The sequence below is a fragment of the Scylla paramamosain genome, chromosome 34 (assembly GCF_035594125.1).
Source record: "Scylla paramamosain isolate STU-SP2022 chromosome 34, ASM3559412v1, whole genome shotgun sequence".
NCBI lineage: Eukaryota > Metazoa > Arthropoda > Malacostraca > Decapoda > Portunidae > Scylla > Scylla paramamosain.
Window position 1 is genome coordinate 17,420,220 of NC_087184.1, and position 14,319 is coordinate 17,434,538.

General features: G+C 42.8%; 3 protein-coding genes across 3 annotated transcripts in view; 2 read left to right on the forward strand and 1 right to left on the reverse strand.

Annotated features, from left to right (window-relative positions):
• Positions 1-864, reverse strand: part of LOC135090322 (uncharacterized) — a 21,699-nt gene extending 20,835 nt beyond the window's left edge. The window contains exon 1 of the mRNA XM_063987066.1: positions 728-864. The gene's annotated coding sequence lies outside the window, so the exon portion shown is untranslated. The remainder of the gene's footprint in view (positions 1-727) is intronic.
• The window catches only part of LOC135090321 (tubulin beta chain-like), a 9,990-nt gene extending 6,688 nt beyond the window's left edge, over positions 1-3,302 (forward strand). The window contains exons 3-4 of the mRNA XM_063987063.1: positions 760-1,004; positions 1,589-3,302. Coding sequence (XP_063843133.1) covers positions 760-1,004; positions 1,589-2,404 — 1,061 coding nt within the window. The 3' untranslated portion in view covers positions 2,405-3,302. The remainder of the gene's footprint in view (positions 1-759; positions 1,005-1,588) is intronic.
• Positions 3,303-5,276: 1,974 nt separating this feature from the next.
• LOC135090320 (putative inorganic phosphate cotransporter) lies at positions 5,277-13,430 on the forward strand. Its single transcript, XM_063987062.1, has 11 exons — positions 5,277-5,511; positions 5,875-5,947; positions 6,581-6,771; positions 7,115-7,199; positions 7,489-7,637; positions 7,949-8,036; positions 8,682-8,899; positions 10,805-10,954; positions 11,412-11,544; positions 11,893-12,134; positions 12,512-13,430. The coding sequence occupies exons 2-11, from the start codon at positions 5,920-5,922 to the stop codon at positions 12,776-12,778; spliced, it is 1,551 nt and encodes a 516-aa protein (XP_063843132.1). The 5' UTR covers positions 5,277-5,511; positions 5,875-5,919; the 3' UTR covers positions 12,779-13,430.
• The last annotated feature ends 889 nt before the right edge of the window (positions 13,431-14,319 follow it).

Genomic DNA, 14,319 nt, shown 5'->3' on the forward strand with positions numbered 1-14,319 from the left:
TAGTTTTTATCAGACGCCTTGACAACGGAGTGCTATCTTCAGTAATCTAGAACATCGTCTGCGTTTTTTTTTTTTTTTTTTTAATTTAACACCGTCTCACTCTAACGCTGCAGTTTGAATATCATACCAACGCTTGCTTGTGATTCTGTAACTTTTCAGTGCATTACGCTCCACGCGAACACGGCTGAAAAGAGATACGAAGGAATTGATTCTCACATCGGGTGGTGGATGAACGGAACAGACTCAGTGATCAGTTGTTAGTGTTGAGTCATTGCGGAGCTTCAGAATGATTAATCAAGTTTGTGGATGAGGATGATAGGTGTGTTTGTACAGGGACTGCCTCGTGTATACCTGATGGCTTGTAGCAGCTTCCCTTACGTTCTCATGATAAAGGTTGTTAGTGCTGAGTCATAAGGGAGTTTTATGAAGATTAGGCAGATTTATAGATGAGGGTGATAAATGGAAATAAACAGGATTACACAAGGACTGCCACGTGTAGATTTGATAGCTTCTTCTAGCTTCCCTTATGTTCTTATAATAAAAGTTGTTAGTTACTACTAGTGGTGAGCTTTAAACAGGATTATGGATGAGGGTGAGAGGTGAAGATAGGCAGACTTGGTTTCTTGTAGCTTCCCTTATATTCTTAGGGAGCTTTAGAAGATTAAACAGAGTTATGGGTGAGGATAATGGTTGAAGATATAGACAGGCGTGACATGTTGCAGCTTACCTAATGACATTATCGTGCTTGCTTGGCTACAGGTCAGAGCGGCGCTGGCAACAACTGGGCGAAGGGACACTACACTGAGGGCGCCGAATTGGTGGACTCCGTGCTGGATGTGGTGAGGAAGGAGGCCGAGAACTGTGACTGTCTGCAGGGCTTCCAGCTGGCACACTCCCTCGGGGGCGGCACCGGCTCCGGCATGGGCACGCTGCTCATCTCCAAGATCCGTGAAGAATACCCGGACAGGATCATGAATACCTTCTCCGTTGTGCCCTCCCCTAAGGTGTGTATGTGTGTGTGATTCACCTACGGTCGTCTGCTGGTCACCCAGCCAGCCGTTCCCCTACGGAAAGAGCTCAGAGCTCATAGTGACCGATCTTCGGGTAGGACTGAGACCATGACACACCACACACCGGGACGAAGAGGTCACAACAGCTCGGGTTACATCCCGTACCTACTTGCTGCTAGGTGAACAGGGACTACACATTGAGAAGCTCGCCTATTTGCCTCGCCGTGCCCGGGATTCGAACCCAGGCCTTCTTGGTTGTGAAGCCGAGCGTGCTAACCACTACACTACGCGGTGTGTGTATTCAGAAACACTTAGCTCTCTCACCTCGTTAATAATGTAGAAATATCGTTAATCTGTCACTATAATCATAAAAAAAAAAAAAACATCCTTAAAATTCTTGTAACTTTAACTAGAGCCTTTTGAAAGTAAAATGGAGGCGTGGCACAAAAGTGTTTCAGAATATTCTTATTAATGTAATATTTCTTGATATCCAGTCCAGCTTTTAAGCAAGAAGTAAATCAAGTCTTGTGTCTCCTAATGCCTATTTCTCCTGACACATTCACCTCCTCGCCTCTCAGGTCTCAGACACCGTGGTGGAGCCCTACAACGCCACTCTGTCAGTCCACCAGCTAGTCGAGAACACAGACGAGACTTACTGCATCGACAACGAAGCGCTCTACGACATTTGCTTCAGGACGCTCAAGCTACAGAACCCGACCTACGGCGATCTCAACCATCTCGTGTCCCTCACCATGTCCGGCGTGACCACCTGCCTGCGATTCCCTGGACAACTGAATGCCGATCTGCGTAAACTGGCTGTCAACATGGTACCTTTCCCACGCCTCCACTTCTTCATGCCTGGATTCGCGCCACTCACAGCCCGCAAAGCCGTGTCCTACAGAACCTTGAACGTCCCGGAACTGACCCAGCAGATGTTTGACGCTAAGAACATGATGGCAGCGTGCGACCCCCGCCACGGCCGCTACCTCACCGTAGCAGCCGTGTTCCGCGGTAAGATGTCCATGAAGGAAGTCGACGAGCAGATGCTGAATATCCAGAACAAGAACACGTCTTACTTCGTGGAATGGATCCCCAACAACGTGAAGACTGCGGTGTGTGACATTCCACCTAGGGGGCTCAAGATGGCCTCCACCTTCATCGGAAACTCGACGGCCATTCAGGAGATCTTCAAGCGAATCTCTGAGCAGTTCACGGCAATGTTCCGGCGCAAGGCTTTCCTCCACTGGTACACGGGCGAGGGCATGGACGAGATGGAGTTCACGGAGGCGGAGAGCAACATGAACGACCTGGTGAGCGAGTACCAGCAGTACCAGGAGGCCACCGTGGACGACGAGGAGGACTTCGAGGAGGAAGACGTGCAGGAGGAAGCTTAGGGAGGAGACGAGGGATTCTGAAATGACTGCCATCCTTAATCGACCGGAGATGTGTCTACTACTACTACTACTACTATTACTGCTACTACTACTACTACTGCTACTACTATTACTATGACCTTATTCCTAGCCAGCACCCATCCTCTCTCTCTCTCTTAGACAGTATTTCCGATGATGCAACGAACGAATCCAGCAGCTTTTCTCTTTGCCTGTCTGTCTGTCCGTCTGTCCGTCTGTCTGTCTGTCTGTGCATCAGTCTGTCTACGAACGAACTTTTCAATCAAATATAGAAGTCAAAGAAAAACATATCGGACCAGACTAAGTATAATTTCTCTCTCTCTCTCTCTCTCTCTCTCTCTCTCTCTCTCTCTCTCTCTCTCTCTCTCTCTCTCTCTCTCTCTCTCTCGCACACGCATCCTCGCCAGTAAATTTACTTAAAAAAAAGAATATCACAAATCTTTAAAATTCCAGTAAAGGAGTCGAGTGTTATTAAGTGACGCACTGGCTTGGCAACACTGAAGCACTGTCACCAAAGTAATAAAACAATAAATAAATAAAAAATCTTGGGTCGGTCTTCCAACAGCCGCCTATGTATATGTATATGTATGTGTGTATGTGTGTGTGTGTGGAGAGAGAGTGTTTTAAGAAATACATTGGTGCTATTACAATACTACGAGGCAAGTGAAGCGTCGTTGTGTTCCAAAGCTTCAGTTAATTAAACCCATCATAGTAATTTAATGTTTCCTGTTCCTACTAATAGTTATGATATTTCTTTATTTTATTTACTTTTTATTGAGTTTATTATTATTATTATTTTATTTTATTTATTTATTTTTTTATTTCTATGATCGATGGTGAGACGCGCTTGTCTTCAAATTATTAAAAGATGCTGCCATGATTTGCTTGTGTGTTTTCCTGCCTCCACCACCACCACCATCACTACCGCCACCACCACCACCACCACTACCACTACCACCACCACAACAACAACAACTACTATTACTGCTACCATTCCCACCCTCTGTCTCTCTCCATTACTTCTTTCTGATGATGCAACGAACGAATCTAATACCTTTTCTATTTGTGTGTCTGTCTGTCTGTTTGTCTGTTTGTTTGTCTGTCTGTCTGTCTGTCTGTCTGTCTGTCTACGAATTTTTATATCAATACTGAAGTCAATGAAAACATTTCCAACAAGGCTACATTCTCTCTCTCTCTCTCTCTCTCTCTCTCTCTCTCTCTCTCTCTCTCTCTCTCTCTCTCTCTCTCTCTAATCAGTAACTTGAAAAGCCACAGATCTTCAAAATCCTAACAACGGGGAAAAAAATTAGAAGTGATTTACTGGTTTGGTAACACTGTCGTGATAAATTATAAAGCAATAAATGAGTAAATAAAATTCTCTCTCTCTCTCTCTCTCTCTCTCTCTCTCTCTCTCTCTCTCTCTCTCTCTCTCTCTCTCTCTCTCTCTCTCTCCTCTCCTCTCTCTCTCTCTCTCTCTGCGTGTGTGTGTGTGTGTGTGTGAGAGAGAGAGAGAGAGAGAGAGAGAGAGAGAGAGAGAGAGAGAGAGAGAGAGAGAGAGAGAGAGAGAGAGAGTATTTTTACCATATTCCAGTCACCACAGCTTTCCCACGCACCCCAGTCACAACACGTCACCACAGGAGCGCCAAGCATCACCTGTACTCCCCACAACGCCCACGAGGAAGCAACTGGCGGAAATCTAACGCAAATAACAATAAACACTGTGTGCTGTAAACCATTGACTTGATTCTAATTGAACATATTATTCTATTTCATTTCGCATGGCTATAACATCTTTTTCTTTATTATTGTTTATAAATATTAGATTGTTATCACTGAGAACTATATTTTTAAATCAATGACTATCTATTATCAAAAACTTCTCAAGTGTTAAACAATCGACTTTGTTCTTTTAAATCGTATATATTTTCTAATTTTATTTTATTCATGTCATGATGACTGTATTATCTATGTATGTGCAACAATATCATCACCAGAGAGAGAGAGAGAGAGAGAGAGAGAGAGAGACTCATAAGAGGATGTTTTTTCTCTCTTCTTTTTCTTTTTTCTCTACTTCAGTTTGTTAATTTTCCCTCGTACCTCTTCCACTTGTCCATTTCTTCTTTTCCATTTCCTCTACTCCTACACATCGATCTATCCATCCATCTTACTTCGCAGAGGCATATCTCCCCCCCTGTCCTTCAAATATTATTGTTTTTTTTCTATCTCATCTACTCGTTAATTCATTTTTTTCTACTTTACGTACTCGTACCCTCTACTCACTCCTGACAGCTCAACTCTTCACCTTCGTACATGCATCTCTCTCCTCTACCCTCGTCCTTCAAGTGACTCATTTTTTTTTCTCTCTTCTATTCGTTCATCTATTATTTTCTACTCTACGTAACCTCTACCCACTCCTAACTCCTCGTTATTCACCTTAATTTGTACATGCATTTCTTCTCTCTGCCCTCGTCTTTCAAGTAACTTTTTCTTACTTTTCTTCTATTTGTTTATCTTTTTTCTCTATTTCTTTCTTTTTTTCATCTTTTTTTTTATCCATTTATCTACGATCCATTCCTGTCACTCTTACGTAGCCACCAATCATTTTTTCTTTTCACTGTTCACCTTCGTACAAGCACCTCGATCTCCTCTCCGTGGCCTCGTCCTTCAAACCACAACAGCGCACGTACCACCCACACACACGCTCTCTCCATCAACACCAGATAACATTACATCACTCAGTAATGGTAAAAGACTCAAACACTTCACCTATCTTTACTTTAATCGTGACACTTAACAGATAGCACAGGACAAAGAGGCTGACGAATCTTAAGGGCGGAGCGTGAAGGAGAGAGGCGAGGAGAATTTAGATACGCATGGCTTCTGCTAGTACGTTACCCTCGCATTGAGATGTGTGTGGCAGGGCAGAGTGAAGGCTAGACTTGTGCGTGGCTGCGTTTGTTTACGAGTATTTAGAAAGGCTGGTGACGTTAGTGGCTGTCGTAGTAGTATTTTCATCATCATCATCAGTAGTATCAGCATCATAAGCAGCAGCAGCAGCAGCAATAGTACCAGCAGTATCAGCGGGCAAGGTTAGTCATTATTTATTAACAACCACATGAGTATTATTATTATTATCATTATTATTATTATCAGTAGTAGTAGTAGTAGTAGTAGTAGTAGTAGTAGTAGTAGTATGGGTAGTAGTAGTAATGATAACAATAGTAATTATTATTCATCCAACAATATAATGCAGTTACCCCAAAATTATTTTCCTTCACGAACAAAATATTCTCCACAAAGTACCATATCTTATCTAAAACTTAAAAATAAATAAATAAAAGTGATACTAATAATGATAAACACACTCACACATTTCCCATGGGGTGCCGTTATTAAACCTGCAACACGCGCCCTGCCTGCCTGTCTGCGTTTGCCTGCCACCCTATCCACAGCTTTTGGAGTCCTCTACAGTAGCCTGCCTGTTCCTGCTCCTCACAATGGAGAGCCCCTCGCTGAAGGAACAAGGTAAAGGATAAACAAAAGCCAAATTGTTGTAGTTTTGTTTTAAAAAATGAAAGTAGTTTACTATTGCAGCTTCCTGCCTTACTTTTCTTTTGGATAAGTTAGTTTTTGCGCTAGACACACACACACACACACACACACACACACACACACACACACCAAATATGTCTAAATACACACTCAAAAACACCCCAAACACACCCAAACTACCTTAAACACACTCAAAAACACCCCAAACACACCCAAACTACCCGAAACACACTCAAAACACCCCAAACACACCCAAACCACCCTAAACACACTCAAAAACATCCCAAACACACCCAAACCACCCTAAACACACTTAAAAGACACCCAAAAACACACTAAACACACCCAAACCGCCACAAACACAAGTACACACACACACAAACAAACAGATATGCCGCTTGTTCCTCTTTTGTGTTCTCTTCTATGTATACTTTCCTTCTGCTCCTCCGTCAGGTTATATGCTGCTTGTTCCTCCTTCTACTCCTTCTGCTCCTTGTTCGTCCTTTGTGTTCCTTTCTTTACTCCCTCCTGCTCCTCCGTCAGGGTATATGCTGCGTGTTCTTCCTTTGTTCCTTTCTATACCTCCTCCTTCTGCTCCTCCGTCAGGGTATTTGCCGCGGCGGTACATGGTGGCGATCATGGCTTTCCTGGGGATGGTGTGTAACTACATGCTGCGTGTGAACATCAACCTGACCATCGTGGCCATGGTGAAGGGCGACCCTAACGCCTCCCAGAACAATAATTCAGCGAAGGAGATCTGCAACTATACGGACAGCGGCTGCCATGGCGAAGAGCAGGTGAGGACGCTGGGCTCCCTTGGGTATCCTTTAGTTCCTGACTGATTGAAGGTTCCGTTTAGTCCCATTGATACAGGAACTCCCAGTGATATCCTTTGGTGCCCCATTAATTGAAGGACATAATTGAAGCTATAAGAAGTCATGTGAATACTGCTACTATAATTCTACTACTATTACTACTACTAGTGAATTTCATACGGCAATATACTTAGTTTTTAGCCTGTTTGTTTTAGCCTGTTTGTTTAGTAATTAGCCTGTTTGATTTAATGACCTTACACTAACCACGCCCATCTCTCTCTCTCTCTCTCTGTGTGTGTGTGTGTGTGTGTGTGTGTCCCGGCAGGAGGGGGAGTTTCAGTGGGACGCGTTCACCCAAAGCCTCATTACAAGCTCCTTCTTCATGGGCTACCTGTGGACTCAAGTACCCGGTAAGTGCCGCGCTACGACCACGACGAGGAGGAGAAGTAGGACTTATTTATTGTTGAATTGATTGACGCTAGACTCTGCAACTACGATGCCATAATGGGGCCAAGGAGGAGGACGACGAAGAGGAAAAGGAAGAGGAGGATTGACTTTGTGACTGATTAACTAAGCTAGATTTTGCAACTAGTTATATATTTCCTTTCTCTTTTGCTTCTCTGGTCATAACAACAGACAACAGTGCAGCAATATGTGTCAATATGGCCTCAAGCTTCACCTATCCCGCTCTGCCCATAGGAGGAAGGATAGCTGAGCTGTTCGGGGCGCGGCGAGTGTTTGGCGGGGCGCTGACAGCCGCCAGCTTCCTCACCTTGCTGATCCCATTCACCGCCCGGCCCAACGCTGCCCCACTCATCGCCAACAGGATCCTGCTCGGCATATCTGAGGTACAAACCAAGGAAGGTGACTCTCTCTAGCTCCCTTGGTACAAATAAACTGATGAAGAACCCTAGAGTAACTTAGGATCACATTCTGAAACACTTCTGCCCTCACATCCGCTACTTTCAAAGGGCTCCAGAAGGAAAAGGCACCTGGATTAAACTAGCATGTCTTTTGTTGCCTGTATCTGTTGATTTAAAGGAATGTGTGTTGGAAGATAAGTAAAAAAGGACTCTCTCTCTCTCTCTCTCTCTCTCTCTCTCTCTCTCTCTCTCTCTCTCTCTCTCTCTCTCTCTCTCTCTCTCTCTCTCTCTATCAGGGCGCCACCTTCCCCTCTACGCACGCCCTCCTCTCCACTTGGTCGCCGCCAAAGGAACGCTCCACGCTCTCCACCATTATATATGCAGGTAACTCTCTTCCACTACCACCACCACCACCGCTACTACTACTACTACTACTACTACATCACATCTTAGTCTCATTTCACGTTCGCCTGTAAAATCATTTAATCTAATCTAGCATAACGTAACATAACAATTTAACTTCACATTTCTCGGAAGTATTTTTAAGGCGCATGACTGATGTGAATACAGTCTTAATAATATTTTTTTTCAATACTTTCAATGCCACGGCTTCAGTTTTATCATGTTCTGAACGTCGTTAGAGGCTATTATCAAATCAACATACTTTTCGTTATCAAATGAGTCACGAAGGTTTCGACGTCTTATCTCCAATACTTTTAACAAGCTGCAGTGGAAGTTAACAGTCTTCAAGGGTGCTTACATGATCCTAGAGGTAATTTCATAAAGATCCTGCATCGTCACTTGGGAAAACAGCCTCACCACCACTATTTTCAAAGGCCACAGAGTTGATTAGCCGGGTTCTCAATAGTGCTTCTGTTAATAATGAAGAAATATTGATAACCTGTCACACGAACCATAGAACCACACTTAAAACCCGCGTCACGTTAACTAGAGCCTTTTGAAAGTAGTGGAGGTGCTGTGAGATAAATGTTTCAGAATACTTCACACCCAATATCTCTTCGCTGGCAGGTTCTCAGGCAGGGACAGTGGTCGCTTACCCTCTGTCCTCCGCTCTGATTACTTCCCTCGGGTGGGAGTCCGTGTTCTACGTGCAGAGCTGCATTACCCTGGTGTGGTGCTTCGCCTGGTTCATGCTGGTGGCGGACAGTCCCTATGTGGACACCAAGATTACAGCCGCGGAGAAGAAGTACATTATTACAGCCATCGGGGACACCAAAGACAGGAAGGTAAGGAGGAAGAAGAGATAGACAGATAGGTTTAAATACATTACACATACTAGGTACACATGCACACATATACATAAGTAATATGATGTAGTGGGTATGGATGTTATAGTACCTGTAGCCGCACCGGCTGGGCATCAATTGGCTCTCAGGTGATCTGTTTTACTGATCACACCCATCATCGTAGGGTCGAGGAAAGGCAGTTCTCTCTCTGACGTTTATTGATGAGGTAGGCATGACCGTAAGAACTTGGTCACTATCCTGCCCGTCTTTGTCTGAGCGCGACTTGGCCGTGAGTGATGCCCGAAGGCGACTAGCAGGTTAACCCCACACTACCAACAAGTGAGCATCGGCTTCGGTGCTTAATATAGCATTAAATACTGATACTCACACATATTACACGTTTTCATGCAAATAGAAAACTATTGAACATTTCACTTATATATGCCGAGGAATAATCACATGAGGTACATACGCTTTACACACAGTAACATGGCTCCCCTAAATTGTGTAACAATTTACCTTAAATTAAGATTAGTATGTACCTTAAAACTAGGATTAGCACATAATATGTTTTGTTACATTGGCTCCTTGGCGGGGATGCTCCGGTCTATTATTATGCATTACCTTCTAACAGCAATACTAGACTATGTATTGGCCTCTCTATGATGGTCCTGTTTGCCTTTATGTGTCTTCCCTGGTTGTCGAGATTACAGTCTGAAACCAGGACCTTAACCTTTCTTACTAGGCCATCATGATCAGGAGATACTTCTGTTACTCTTCCCAGTTTCCACTGGTTCCTTGCTAAATTCTGATCTTTGATGATAACTATGTCATTTACACTGAGATTCCTCTTTGGTGTTGTCCACTTGTTTCTAAGCTGTAGGAATTGCACATACTCCTTTTTCCACCTGGACCAGAACTGGTTGGCCAGGTATTGTGCTCTGCGCCATCTCTTTATGCAGTACAGGTCCTTCTTAATGAAAATGCTTGGAGGAGGCAGTACTACCTTTGTTTTCATAGTTAACAAATTACTGGGTGTCAACGGTGTAAGACTTTCTGGGGAGTTAAGATGGTCCACAGTTAGGGGACGACCATTAACTATATTTTCTGCTTCAACTAGGAAGGTTCTCAGATCTTGGTCATCTAACTGAGTACCATGCTGATCAAGCAACACAGAGAGTACATTTCTCACTGTGCGTATCTGCCTCTCCCAAACACCTCCCATGTGACTGGAATTGGGTACATTCATGTTAAAAACAATCCAGTCACACTGATCTTTCATGAGTTCTTGTCTGACTTTATTGTTATTTAATTCTTTTAAGCATTTCTCATACTCTGATTTATGCCCGAAGGCGACTAGCAGGTTAACCCCACACTACCAACAAGTGAGCATCGGCTTCGGTGCTTAATATAGCATTAAATACTGATACTCACACATATTACACGTTTTCATGCAAATAGAAAACTATTGAACATTTCACTTATATATGCCGAGGAATAATCACATGAGGTACATACGCTTTACACACAGTAACAGTACCTGTGTGTCTTTTTTTCACGTATATAGGCAAATTTGTGATCAGTCATATATATATATATATATATATATATATATATATATATATATATATATATATATATATATATATATATATATATATATATATATATATATATATATATATATATATATATATATATATATATATATATATATATATATATATATATATATATATATATATATATTCATATGTCTGTTTATCTACTTACCTACATATCTATCTCTTTATCTACCTGTCTAGCTACTTACCTACCTGCCTACATGTCTATCTACCTATCTATCCATCTACTTATCTATCTATCTACCCATCTACCTCCCTATCTCTCTCTTCCTCTGTGCAGCCTCCTCCAGTACCGCTACGGGCCGCCCTCACCTCCCTTCCCTTCTGGGCCATCCTCTTCTCCAACATGGGTAACAACTGGGGCTTCTTCACGCTGCTCACTGAAATGCCTCTCTATATGAGCACAATGCTGCTTCAGGACATCAAATCGGTAAGGCGGTGCAGCTGTTGTTGTTGGTAGTGGTGGTGGTGGTGGTGGTGGTGGTGGTGTTATTCATTTTTTTGTGTGATGTTTGATGTGCTTCCCCTCCTCCTTATCTGATAATTAATTGCTTTTTCCTCCTCCTTCTCCTCCTCCTCCTCCTCCTCCTTCTCCTCCTCCTCTTCCATCACCTATTGTCTTAACTTCTTGAATTTAAATAACAGATAAGTGGCATATTGATTTATTTTTGACGTGACCTCTCTTGTTACTACTACTACTACTACTACTGCTGCTATCATTCTTCCTCCTCCTCCTCCTCCTCCTCCTCCTCCTCCTCCTCCTCCTCCTCCTCCTCTTCTTTTTCTTTTTCTTCCTATTATTTTTCTTCTTATTACTATTCTTATTCTTATTATCACCACCACCACCACCACCAACACTACCATTACTAGCATCACCACGCCCGCAGAACGCTTTGCTGAACGCCCTGCCTTACCTGGGGATGTGGATCTTCAGTCTGGTCATCAGCAAGGTGGGGGACACACTCATCCAGAAGAACATTGCGTCCACCGGGGTTGTGAGGAAGACAGCGAATACTATATGTGAGTAGTAGTAGTAGTAGTAGTAATAGTAGTAAATTAATCCCCCTCTGCTCTCCTGCAATCTTATATAATCTACGTATAATCCCTCACAGCACTATGTAGTCTTCTTTAGTCACCTATTCTGCTAAATAATCTTTTGAAATTCTTACTAATCTCTTATTATTCCTTATGCTCCTTTGCAATCTCCTGTATTCTCTTCTGGTCCCTTGCAACACCCTGTAATCTTGTGTAGTCCCTCATACTGCCAAATAATCCATTGCAGTTTTTGCCTGTTCCTTATACGCCCTTGCAGTCCCATGTATTCTCCTCTCGTTCTTTGCAATCACCCTCTGCGTCACCTCACCACAGCCCAGCTCGGTCCCGCGGCGTGCCTCATAGGGATCACCTTCCTTCACTGCGACAGAACCAGCACCATTGCTCTCTTCACGCTGGCCACCACTCTACAGGGCGGCATCTACACAGGGTTCCTGATCAACCACATCGATATTGCGCCTAACTTCGCCGGCACTCTGTTCGGCATAACCAACGCTCTGGGTACTATTCCCAGCTGGGTTGGCCCCATCACCACTGGGGCACTCACCAAGAACCAGGTGTGTGTGTGTCTATGTGTGTGTGTGTGTGTGTGTGTGTGTGTGTGTGTGTAATTTTAGTATACGGGATCTAACACGTGCGCTCATGTCTCTCTTTATATTCGTCCAGTCTTCCCACTAATTGACTCCTACTGCCTCTCCTCCATATACTTATTTTTCAATAAGGAAACTGTATTTTCTTTCTGCATGCCATTAAAACATCCTTTCTTTCTCATCTTGTGCTCTCTCAAGTATCCAGCCTTTCTTCCTCCTCCCAATTACAGATCTTTGCTCTTCATTTAATCCATTCAGTGTGTGTGTGTGTGTGTGTGTGTGTGTGTGTGTGTGTGTGTGTGTGTGTTCAAGTTTTAAGGTTAGCCTCGCTCTCTGTTCGGCAGCAAACATTCGAGCAGTGGAACAAAGTATTCTACATCGCCTCGGGAATCTATATGGCCAACGCTTTCTTCTATTTGGCCTTCTCATCTGGTGAAGTGCAGCCGTGGAATCACATCGCCGAGCCAGTGGGCGCCGCCAGGACGAAGAGCGCCAGCGTGGCCAAGGATACCACACAAACCAAGCATCGTGCCATCTCAGACTCTATTTACGATGTCTATGTAGTAACACCACACGCTGCAGCTTACGTCAACTCTGCATACAAACACTAGTGATGCTGATCCATTCCCACAGAGATGGATAGGTGGGTCGCATGTAGTACTTAGATACGAAATAAAGAAAATAAGGGAAGCTGCAAAAAGGCGTCAGGCTTACATGTGGCAGTCCCTGTACAGGTAGGTAGATATAGATACATAGATAACTAGGTAGATAGATAATCACTTCATCATTACGCGTTCAGAATGGATAAACTGACCACTTCTCAATTCTAGAAGATAAATGATATGTTCAGAAAGAAAAATCGAGGTTGAAACAAAAGGAATGTCAGATAGATAGTTAATAAACACATAAAAAATAACAGAATAAACATTACACCCCGCAGATAAACAAGCCACTTTTTTTTTTCATTACAGAGCCAATAGCAAGAAATTCCTGACTTAAAACCCTATTTAGGAAAGTACAAAACGAGACAAAAGTACAAGTGACATTTCGTTGCAGGAATAACGATAAATAAAATACAAACAAAGACAGTCCCGATGTGTTTCTTGTCATCAGAATCTCATTTGTATCTAATTTCGTGTGTCGTGTCTCATCATCAGTGACAGGCTGCTCAGAGGAGGATTCAGGGAGTTCAAGGAATACTTCATGGTCTTTAGGAAAACGTGAAAAGCAGGAATAATGATAAATAAAGCATAAATAAAGACAGCCCTCTTTTTTCCTTTAATTTCGTCTGCCATGTATCATTGTAAGTGACCAGCTGTTCAGGAAGAAGGAGGAGGAGGAGGAGGAGGAGGAGGAGAGGGAAAGATTTAAAATCACCGTCATTATTCTTCAGCAGACAGTTATTCTTACGAGTGAAAACATAGCCATACAACACACACACACACACACACACACACACACACACGGCAGCAGAGTGTGTGACAGGCGGCAGAAGTGAATGAGAAAGAAAAAGAACAGATGATGATGATGATGCAGACCTCCAGTATGAAATAGTTATTTTCACAGATGAAAAAATATATGGCCAGAGAACTGTCATAAGCTGACTCTAAAAGGGCCTGGTAATCTAAATAGAACAAGAAGTAACGGGATCAGATTTGAAGGTCAGTAATAGATAGTTCATTTCAAATGGAGTGGTAGATGAAACATTCTGTTATAGGTCTAACGTCAGCCCGTGGCATTCCTTATCTATAGTCGATGTGAACCCGCCTTTATGTAGGCCATAACTTGAGAGGAAAAAAAAAGAGGGGGAGGAACATCAATATTTTTTGCTTATTTGTTTATTTTTATGTAAGAGTGGCACCGACCAAGGGCAAAAAATATATACATAAAAAAAGGCCACATTTAGTAGGCTGAGATAATTTCTAAATTTTCCAATATACATACACAATTAAATATATATTGAATATACATTAGAAAACACAACAGTGTGGTTTCGAATATTTTAGTACCGTAGCCTTTAAGATTCCTGTACAGTTTTGTCATTGAAAATATAAACCGTTTCCATAAATTCTAACTTACGTAATATATCAAGCTACCAGACACTGATTATAGACAAGAAGACACAATATTATGGTTTAGAAAATTTTAGCGC